The 11257-nt window shown below is 40.2% G+C and overlaps 1 protein-coding gene across 2 annotated transcripts in view; it reads right to left on the bottom strand.

Annotated features, from left to right (window-relative positions):
- Positions 1-4232: 4232 nt before the first annotated feature.
- CFTR (CF transmembrane conductance regulator) overlaps positions 4233-11257 on the bottom strand; it is a 1194762-nt gene continuing 1187737 nt past the window's right edge. For both annotated transcript variants that reach the window (XM_086919414.1, XM_086919415.1), the window contains one exon: positions 4233-10143. In XM_086919414.1, the coding sequence (XP_086775540.1) occupies positions 9937-10143 (207 nt within the window). In that variant the 3' untranslated portion in view covers positions 4233-9936. The remainder of the gene's footprint in view (positions 10144-11257) is intronic.

Below are 11257 nucleotides of genomic sequence, written 5' to 3'. Positions count from 1 at the left end.
CATTCCATCACGTCATCATTCTCTGTGAGGGACAGACTGGAACAGAAGACAGAGAGAGAACGATGCGGCTGAGCAGGTAGGTAAGCGAAGAGAAAAGTAGTACGCAAATTGTTTGCTACTTGCCGGCAGTCAGAAGAAAAGAAATTCGTTCTCGTAGAACACATGTCGGGTTCACCTCAGCTTGGTCCGCTATTAGATCTTTGGCCAGAAGACGGGTTCGATGTATCGTCGCCAAAATATTGTAGTAAAAGAGTCCATCAATCGGAGATAAATAGTTGTAGAGATCTTTATTACAGGATAGTTAGCAGAGTAAGAGCGGACCCTCCACAGCAGCAGCAAGACACCAACTGCCACAGTGAAGAATCCAATGAACAGACAACACAAGAATATAGAATGTAGAACATAAGCCAACAAGTATTCCAAATAGACTAGAAAGGCAACTTACATGTACTACAACACCCCCAAGCAAACAGCTCCCCTTTAGCCTTTGTGTACAGGTCAACCCCAGTCCAGTACTGCTAGCACTATACATGAGCACTGCATTATGGGAAATGTAGTCAGCTAATGTAGGACCATATGTAAGTGCACAGAAATCAGCAAGGCACTGAAAGCAAATGAGACTAATGAAAGTGAAATGTGCAATGCATTTATTAAAGTGACTGTAACACATTAGCACTCAGTTTACATACGCTTCTTTATACCTAGGGGCTACATCAGGCAGTGAAGCATCTGCATCACAAGGGACTGCACCAGCGCGGGAGGAGAGTGTGGAGGCAGGGCCAAGCACCATAGATGCCTCGCAGGAGGAGGAAGACAACACTGCCATCTTCCATGAGGATGACCCTGTTCATCTCCTCGTGTTTCCCCACTCCCCACACCTATCTCAATCCCCCCATTGGTGTTCTCACCTGAGAACTCCCTGTCACGGTCCCTGCCAGCACCTGCTACCTCACCAGCCAGGAGCAGAATTGTGGCCCCACTGAGAGTCATGGCGGGAGCTGAGGGTGAGGCTCCAGCATCCACACAAGTCACTCCTGCTGCACAGCAGTTCACCCATCAGCCCAGCACCACTCGCCGCGGCCAACGCACTCCCAGCAGTGCAGGTCCATCTGGAGAGGGCACTGTGTTCCGTGGCCTTGAGGGGAGCATGGTGCGCATCCAGCGCATGCAGGGTAAATCTATTCAGGCCTGCCACCGCCAATTCCGGACCTTAAATCTGCAAATGGGAGACATGGGCAAGGGCATAAGTGAGTTAGTGGAAAGCAACAGGGAGGTTGCAAAGACCAAAAGTGACATTGCATCTGGAATGCTACACATGACCACCGCCATCAACCAGCTGTGTGCAAAAATGGAAACCATTGAGCACACAAGGCGCAGGGATGCGAGTGTGCACAACAGGGCAATGAACCGGCTGGCCACGGCAACTTCCCAGCTATGCCGCAGAGGCGTGAACATGCAGGAGAGCCTCACGCAAAACACCGCGGAGGTAACCAGGGGCATGGCCAGGATCACCAGTGTCCTGGAGGCCATGATCATTTCTCATACTGCTGTCAATCCTGCCCTGGACATGGCTGAGGCAGACGACAGCAGTAGCCGCAGCAGCCTGGCTAGCGCTGCTGTAGAGCCATGCAGGAGCACCAGGCGCTCAGCAGAGCCTGCAGGCCATGCTGAAGGGAGTGAGCAACATCCCAGTGGCTCTGGGAAGCACAGCCGAAAATGGCATTGACAGTGTGGGTGAGGCAACCCGGGACTTTACCAGTCCCCACCTTTAAATAATTTCTTTATTTTGTTGCACATCAGTGGATGAACGTTGTGGCAACATTACATTTCGTTTTTCACATTCACAACCTGTCTGTGTATCTTTACTCACTCAGAAATAGTTGTCTGTAATCTCCTCAGGTCTGTATCTGCCATCACTTGGTGTTGACACTCCAGCAGGTTGGGTTTCTGGCACAGCAATGTCGTCGTCATGATCCTCGTGGTCTGACAACTCCACCTCAGTGCCCTTCTTCACCGCAAGGTTGTGCAACATGGCACAGGCAGCAATGATCTTACAGCAGGTGATGGGGGTATACTGCCTTGCACCTCCACTCTTGTGCAAGCATCTGAATCTGCTTTTCCATATGCCAAAGGTCCGTTCTACTACATTCCTTGTGCTTTTGTGGGCCCGGTTATACCTCCTCTGGCTGGGTGTTGAGGGGTTGAGGTAGGGGGTCAGTATGAATGAGCGGAGGGCATATGCACTGTCTCCTAGAAGGATAAGGGGTAACATTACTCACATGCATACATGTACTTCACACTGCTATTGTTATTATGGGGGTCTCACAATGTGTCTCACCTAGGAGGTATCCTTCACCAAAGTCCCCTGCAGTCAGCCGTGCATAGATGCCGCTGTTTTGAAATATGTAGGAGTCGTGGGTACTCCCAGGGAATTTTGCCATAAAGTCAGTGATGGCGCACTTTGCATTGCAAATCACCTGCACATTGATGGTTTGCGTTGACTTCCGATTCTGGTATATGCATTCTGTGTCAGCAGGGGGGCAAATGGGAATGTGCGTTCAATCAATGCAGCCAATGATATGGGGGAATTGTGCCATCTGGTAGAAGTCTGCTTTTGTTTGTACCAGTTCCGCATGGGTTGCAGGAAAAGAAATGTATTGGTCCATCCTCTGTAACATGGCGTCAAGGAATTTGTGGAAGAACCTTGACAGGCTGCTCTGGGTCACCCCACCTACCGCAGCAACCACACTCTGATAGCTGCCAAACGCAAGCAGGTGTAGGCTGCATAGCACCTGCACATGCGGTGGGATAGCGTGTGCCCTTGGGGTGGTGTGCTCCATCAGTGGTTGGAGGTCCCTGATGAGGTCCAAAATGGTGTCTGAGTCCAGCCTGTACCTCTGGATGATCTCTGCCTCGGTGAGCATGAACAGGGTGATCCTCTGTCTGTAGACCTGCTCCTCTCTCTGCCATTCCCTCTCTCCTTCCTGCTGTAGCCGTAGCCATCTTGCAATGACATAAAATGCCACCATACTGTAAGTTGAATTGAATTTTGGGTCCTTTTTTATGGGTTGCAGTTGGTTACCACCTGAATCCAATCCATGGTAAATACCGACTTTTAAATAGCGATTTTGAGGCTAATTCGGTATTTCTGTGCTTCCCTACATCTCAATCATCGTTTTTACCACTTCTTATTTTCCGATTCAGTATTTTACCGATTCGGTAACTCTTCCGATTCGGTAAATATACCGAATCGGTATATTTACCGATTCGGAATATTAGCGATTCGGTAAATTTACCGATTCTGTGTTTTTTCCGATTCGGTATTTTACCGATTCGGTAACTTTACCGATTCGGTAAATTTACCGATTCGGACGGATTTCGGACTTCTACACCCCAATGGCTCAATACCGGTCGGTAACGGCCGAGAATCGGTATTTTCGGCCGTTACCGACCGGTATTGGGCCACCTACATCTGGCCCATAGAGTCCAAAAGAAGTATAAAAAATATATTCACAAACAAATTTCACTTGAAAATGCGTATGCATTTTTAAAAGCGGGCAAATAAAAATGTATGTAGCTCGTCGTGTGGGCCAAGCTTTCTGTGCTACTCAGCAAGATGATATGAGCTTTTCTTTAATTGTTGTAATTTGTCATTTATGTTGCACGCAATCTGCCATTGTTACAGCATTGCAGCACAATGTTCAGACCACTGATGATGTCCACAGTGTTTCATACGTTCCTATTACAGAATGGAATCAGATTCAAATGTTTGTGTTGTGCAGTCAGTTGAGTAAATAAGTGTGCTCTTATTTAAGTGACTGTGTCAGTGTATGAACCTTAGTCAATTGTGGATTTATGGGTAAACCAGAGGCTGTACTAGGTCGTTTGCGCATCTACTAATTTGGTACACATGCCCAGCTTTCAATTACATTATATTTAGAAACTGTACTAGGTCGTTTATGCATCTTCTAATGTGGTACACATGCCCAGCTTTCAATTACATTATAATTAGAATTTACGAGAAAATATTATTAAACTTGCAATAATAATTTGACAGGATGTTTATGCTTTATCTGCCTTTTTTAAAGATTGTTTGAAGGTTAGCGCTTTCTAATAACTGCACTGACTGTCTCCAGACTACATTACCTGTTTGTGCATAAATCCTCACTTAGTGAAAAGTGGCCAACTTTATTTTAATCTCGTTGGAAAACGAATTAAAAGACAATGCAAGATCAGACTTCAAAACATTTTTATTATGCGATACATCACACTAAACAGCTTTACAGAGTGTTCTGCAAACGAATATTTGGAAATAAATATTCATAATACATTTAAAATGTACAATTTGTTTTGATAGGCAGTGTTCATAAAATCAAGCAGCAAAAATCTATATAATTTTCTATAAGATTGTACCTAAACTGTACATTGTTACATAGGCAGTATGAGTTAGATTCAGTGTTACATAAAACTCATAGAAACCATTAACTGTGCCAGGATTACAGCCACTGTTGCACTTCATAAAGATGGATGTAATTCATGTCTCTGGCATCAGATCATTGCTCTATTTTGTCTAACATTAAGTAATAATTCGTGGTACAAAACAGTTCAAATACAAAAACAAATTATGTACTTCTGTATTTATACAAATATATATTTCTCTTCATATTGCGATCTTTATATTAAAATACATCTTAATGCACCAACATTAAAATAAATAATATATTCTAGGGGAAAGAATCCTGAAACATTAAAAGGAAGCATAACATGATTTTGCTGTCAATGTTTTCTTAAAAGTACCACATCTTTATATATACTAACATTTAGATTTGCAAACACACACCGAAAAGGGATTTACTGCCAATGGGGGTACTTTGGCAAGGCTACCCATAAGGATCTTTTCCCATAAAGAGGGGTTCTTTGCTGTATTCAAATTGCTAAAAACTCTACAACAATGCTCTCGTTCTCTGAGAGCTCTGGTCGCTTTTTAGTTCTATGTTCCAGAAAATAATGAAGCATCATACATTATTTGTTTTTCTTTCATTCATTATCTATCACCTGAAAAAGCAGTTCTCCAAAAATATTTTTGAACCTTGTAAAAAGGATGAACACACGTTTTGACCCCTTATAAAATAATGTTATTGACCTTCATGCCCGTAAAACTTTTGTTCAATATCCAAACTTTACTTTATACCTCCTTTCTGCTACATGGTGTGTGTGTTCTGCACATACATTTGCTTGTGTGTACATACACACACACATATGTGTGAGGACATATTTACCCTTTCTGAAAGCCCTTAGAAATGATGAATAATCCTCAGTAAAGCAATGGACATTTTTTGGCACATTGCTCAGCATAAACATGGGTATTCTATAAAGCTATGCCCAACAAAGCACTAACATGTTTACTAGGCTTAGGTGATTCAAAAATAAAATGTATGCATATATGTGTTTATGTGTGTGCTTTCATGAAGACTTTCTTAAATCCTAAATGCCCTCAAGGAGACAGTGAAGTGGAAACTGCAAACATTATTTACTGGTACAACTTGTGTAGCATCATCTGACATTCACGGAACAGTAAATAATGCATTCATAATTATTTTGAAAACCAAGCTTTCATAATCAGAAACAAATAGGTATAAAAATGTTAGCTAAAGCTTTGACTCCAGAGATTACTTTACACACTGTATCCGCTGTACTCATCCACAACCATATTATTCTATGTAACAATTCATGCTAATAATGGAAGCATGAAACAGCTTTAAGACCTGGTCTCTAGAAGACATCAATGTCATCAAACAGGGGACACTTTCATTGACACTTACAGTCATATACAATAAAGAATAATTTGTAGTTTTGTGAGTAATTGCTGCTACATTATGCACAATTGATCAAGTATTTTTTATAAAGGAGACCGGATTATGTCAAGCCAATCATGGCCAGATCAAGGAATAGTTTTTTTGCTAAGAAATTCAAGTTTTAATCATCACAGCTTCCTACATCATTATTTTTTCAGGACCTGTTCATATTGAAACGTGATTTATGTACACTAATATTCGAAATTGTTTGCAAAATTGTTATAAAACATCATCCTAGGGTATTAGCAAGTGAACACATTAATATTATTAGCTAGGAAACAGTATCCAGTTGTGGATAGTGCAGCAATAATAGAAGGCAACCATTTCGAATGAACCTCGTCAGGCAAAAAATCGTAACAGCAGCAGATTTGCATTTTTGGGTATATTTTCTGGCTTGAACTGAAAGCAATACTCTTTGAAATTTAGAGGTTTTCAGTTGTTGTCTAGATTCGAAGTGCTCCTGTGCTTAGTTCCATTTGTCTGGTAATGTATTTACAAGCTTAATTCATCTCACAGAAACACACCACCCTGGTTATCTTACCTATTTAACATCTTGGGATATCAGTTTGTTTCACTTAGGTGTCTCTCTTGTTTGACTTTAATGCCTTTGGTTTTAACTGATGTTTGAGTATGAAGTTTAGAAGCCTTTTTCCAGTACGACCCATAAATCATGCAGTCTGCTTATAGTGAGCCATAGGCCTTCATTTACTGAAGTTTGCGTGGGTGCTAACGATATGCAATGCAATTTAGTTCTACACATACTGGCCTTTAAAATTGTAAATGACTTAACACTGTCTTTTGCTTTGTATTGCATCACAAGTGACGAGGCCACATTTAAATAAAAGAGGGCAATAATCATGTTACCAGCCAGAGTAATAAAGCCAAACTCTTCACTGGCTCAAATTAGATCCAAACTTATCAATTAAACATACAATAGAAACAGTTGCAAAGGTAAAACAAAGAATATCATGTTAATATTTTCCATCGTTTCCCTATTAATCAATTTGGTTTTCAATTTCTTTAATAGTTGCATATGTATATGTGGTAAGTCAATGTACAAAAATAATACAGTCATTTAGCTGCGAGCCTGTGAACACCATTTTGTATCCTAATGTCAGGGCTCGCAGAAATATTTTAGCTTGTTCTATTTAGTGCATTGCTATCTTCTCTAGGGGTCATATGTATCAAAAAGTAATTTTCCGAGGCCCATAGGCCCATAGGAATGAATGGGAAGACATTCTCAATTTGCGATTAGCAATTAGTGAATCGCAAGTTGAGAATGCAATTTCAAGGGTGCAGGGGTGTCAAAAGGACACCCTATTGCACCCTTGAAATAAGCATGAGTGCACATGTGGCACACATACATTCTACTATTCTATTTGTATAGTGGATTTGGGCATCATCTGCATTCAAATGAAAGTTAAGCCCCTTAAGTGGTCTTACATACATAACAATTTGGCTTCCTTTTTTTGTACCTGTCACATACTTTTAATGAATGAAGATTTGAAAAATGTCAGTAATATGAAAATAAAACCTGCCAAATTCATAACTTTAATCATGAGAATATTGTGACAGATAGTACTGAATGCAGTTGTCAAGTTTATGACACTTCCTCATTCCTAGGGATAAAGGCAAACACTTAAAGATACTCAGATATGCACTAAGGTTAGTTGTCTTCCCCCTTTTTAGCATACCCGCCAACAAGTGTCTAATAATAATTATAACTCAAGATGTTTAGGAGTCATTTTGCTTGCACCCTTCTCCATACCCTTGATAAGTGTGGATGCTTGTGAAATTGATCAATAATTATTTCACTAATCAATGTCTTAATTTGGCTTTTTCAGTAGTAGGATTCTGAAAATATTATGAGTACCTTGATCACAGTCACTAGAGATTAATCAGATGTGGCATCTCTGGGAAGGCATAGTCCTCTATGCACTTGTGTTGTTGAATGGGAAAGATGAAGAGCCTTACATTATGATTTGATAGAAAGGTAAGCTCCCTCCATTGTTGAACTATATTTCCTTGTTTCAAAATAATTTTTGCAGACAATCCCTCAACCTGTGTGTGGCATTTTTAATACCTGTTTCACATTCCTACATTCATATGATCTAATTCACTTATTTCTCCCAATAATTGTATTTAAATATTGTAAAATGCATTGTTTGTTCAGGCAAATGCTTCCTTATAACTTTTTATGTTTCTAGAGGGGCGATCAGGTTGTATTTTGGTATAGAGTTCTTCTTCTCACTTCAGTTTTTCCAGCACTTAAGTAAATGGCGTTGCTTTGGGATTTTGTACTATTAGTCTTGTATGTACTGAGTGTCTCAGGAAGGTTTCTTTACAGTGCTTCTCAGTCACTAGATGTCCTTAAGAATGTGGCAGTTGATATGACACTACCGTAGAGGTTTTAAAAATACACAATATAGAGGAATTATTAAACACTCAGGATTGTTTTTCCATAATTAATGGAAGTAAGTTATTACAGGACATTCATCAAAGTCTAGAATGTTCTTTATTGGTTTTTCCATCCAATATGAACAGTAGCTAATGGACAATGCATATCTTCAGTAGTGCCATTCAGGCTTTCCACTTAGAACAGAGGTATTCTTCTGAAGTTCGAGCAGTGGTGTCCACAGAATTTGTTGCCTATTGTTGTCTTGAGGTGGCAGTACAGAACCCACCATACATTATATTACTTAGACAACGTATTGTATTCAAATTAAAAAGTACCTTTTTAGCCATTTGTAATGTGGTATCAAAAGTTATGCATAAATCTTTGGCAATTCCCTAATTTACTCTTCCTAAGGGAGTGTACTAACTCCCCTCAACTGTAAACTCACTAATATACATTGTTAGTTTTCAATCAAGTACGATCCATAAGTGTATTTGATTAGGGTTTGTATGCAGGTTGAAAATTTGGAAAATTACTTGCCTCATTGATACAGTTTTTGTTTTTGTGCTACACTTAGATGGTAAAAGACTATAGCAACAGTATACGCATCTACTGAGGATTTACATCGAACTACAAAAGATTTCTGGGCTACAGCAACAAGTCATCTCAGATCACATTTGCCTATAACTGCATTTTGCTGCATCTTTGACAACATTTGGGTGTATTCAGCTGCAGCTAGAGCTACACAAAGAAGTTAAAATCATGCTTGTCCTACAACAGATCTATAGAATGATGGGGCATATTTGTACACCATGTGGTATTGTAGAAAAACGGTCAGGGTTGCAGGTCCTGAGTTTAATGCTCAGTGCATCCATCAGTTAGAGTACCTAAAAGATAAGTGCTCATTGCTGGAGTGTGGCAGGCATTGCAGATTGAAATTTTTAGTGAAATGTACCCTTAAAGTTTAGTTAGAGTACCTTCATCTAAAATGTACATATCAGAGTTTAAACTGTCAACATTCTCTGAGGGCGCACAAATGTACAGTGTCTTAAAGGCCACCTATTTGGCATAGAATGTGAGTTTATAACACACATCGCTGTTTTCATTGCAATGCAGCACTATGGCAAAATATTGCCAAAGGCATAAACAAGAATGTTCTGCAGGTAAAGAGGAAGCGGAAACCCTGGTTGCTTCTCTTTGTGGAAACATGTCACATTCTCTTGAACAGAAGTACGCTTTGCTACAAGATGGAAGATGCATGACATGTGAAAACTCCTCAGTTGTCTATGAATATGGAGCGAAGCTTCACCTTTGGCTAAGAGGGAGTAGTCTAGGATTGCTGAACATAAGCCTGTTATGGAGCATCATCAGAACATGTACAGTGTTTCTATTCACATTCGTGATGTGTGTGTGTAAAGCTGTGTCTTATTAAAGAGTTGCTTGTACAGATTGCTTGCCAAGACGGAGTAGGCCCAAGGGTATTTGCCCCAGCAAAATGAGAAGGGCTATTGCATGCAATGGAGGCAGACACTCAGTAACCTGCTCCACTTCAAAGTATAAGCTTAGTAGCCAATGCAAAGCTGTGCATGCCTCTTGCTACACACATATACATTAATAGTTCTTGTGTGTGGCTGTGAATAGCTCTGTACACCAAAAGTGAGTCTTTAATATTCAGCAAATCCATTTTTAAAGTCTTGTCTCTTGCACCTCTTCCTCCGTTTCTTCTTGTAGGGCTGTGATCTTTGGTCGGGACACGCGCTTGCTAGAGTTTCTGCGATGCAGTGGAAATAGCTTCATGCGATCTGACTGGCTGATAGCCTGCTTAAAGGAGCTCTTCTCATTCATCAGTTTCTGAATGGAGTCATATTGTCGAACTGTGTTGTCTTCTATCACCTGATACAATATGTGAGAAAGATTGAAATTAGATTATAAATTCACTACTGGTACATAGAGAGCATTGCATCATTAGTTTCACACATAAAGACACATTGGCAGAACATTTTAATGTGTGATATAATATAATGTAATGATGTGTAATACATAATGTGGCTATGTCATGGAATGACTGGTCGTCCCCATGATATTTCAGACAGAGTAGTTGGCATCTGGCCCCTGTTGAGAATGGCACCACTTTTCCCACAAACAAAAAATGACTTCAACCCTACCTTGGCGTCAGTCCTCACTATAAGATTTTGGTGACAAGGATGGGATTTAGGATTTAAAAATCCTAATTTTGTGAGCAAAGGTTTTTCAAAATTTAAAGAGCCAAAGCTAGTAAGTGACATACAGAAAAACTCAGTCAAATTGACAGATGGGAATTGGTGGAGTACCACTCGCATTGCTCTGGATACCAGCCATACTGGAGGTGGTGCTACATGTGATAACCTGTGTGAAAAAAGTCTCAAAGGGAACACAGATGGTTCAGTGAGAAGAAGTGTTTGTCATAAATGTATTCCCAGGAAGCTAAAAGATTTTGTTCGCAAGTAAATCGTACTGTCATACAGTATTGTACTTTTGTTTAATATTTCATTGGTGCTCTGCTCAGGTATATAGTTTTATTTATTTTTAGCAAGGAATACGTGGTGTTGGTAGGATGTCTTCTTCTCATTTTCTTCTTTAGTTGTATTTGCAATGCTTTAAAAAAGTGGGAGACATTTGGTGATGTGTAATACAGAAGGCAGCTATGTCATGGAATGCCTGGTCAACACCATCGTATTTCAGACAGAGCAGGTGGCATCTGGCCCCTATTGAGAGAGGCACAACTTTTATTACAAAGAACTGCTTCAACCCTACCTTGGTGCCAATCCTCACTTCTCATAACCCCACATTATTTTACAAAAAATATATCACATGATGTACAAACACATTGAGATAAATGGAGCAATACAGATAAATGTAAAGGGAGGGTGGGCAATGGAACATCTGAGAAACTGAGAGTGAGCAAAGCACAGACAGAAGGGAAAAATGTGAGAGATAAAGACCACAAAAAATGGAAGAGAAAACTTAT

The sequence above is a fragment of the Lissotriton vulgaris genome, chromosome 1_1 (genome assembly GCF_964263255.1).
Source record: "Lissotriton vulgaris chromosome 1_1, aLisVul1.2, whole genome shotgun sequence".
In the NCBI taxonomy this organism is placed as follows: domain Eukaryota; kingdom Metazoa; phylum Chordata; class Amphibia; order Caudata; family Salamandridae; genus Lissotriton; species Lissotriton vulgaris.
The sequence above is the reverse complement of the archived record's forward strand: the minus strand, read 5'-3'. Positions and strand labels throughout refer to the sequence as shown.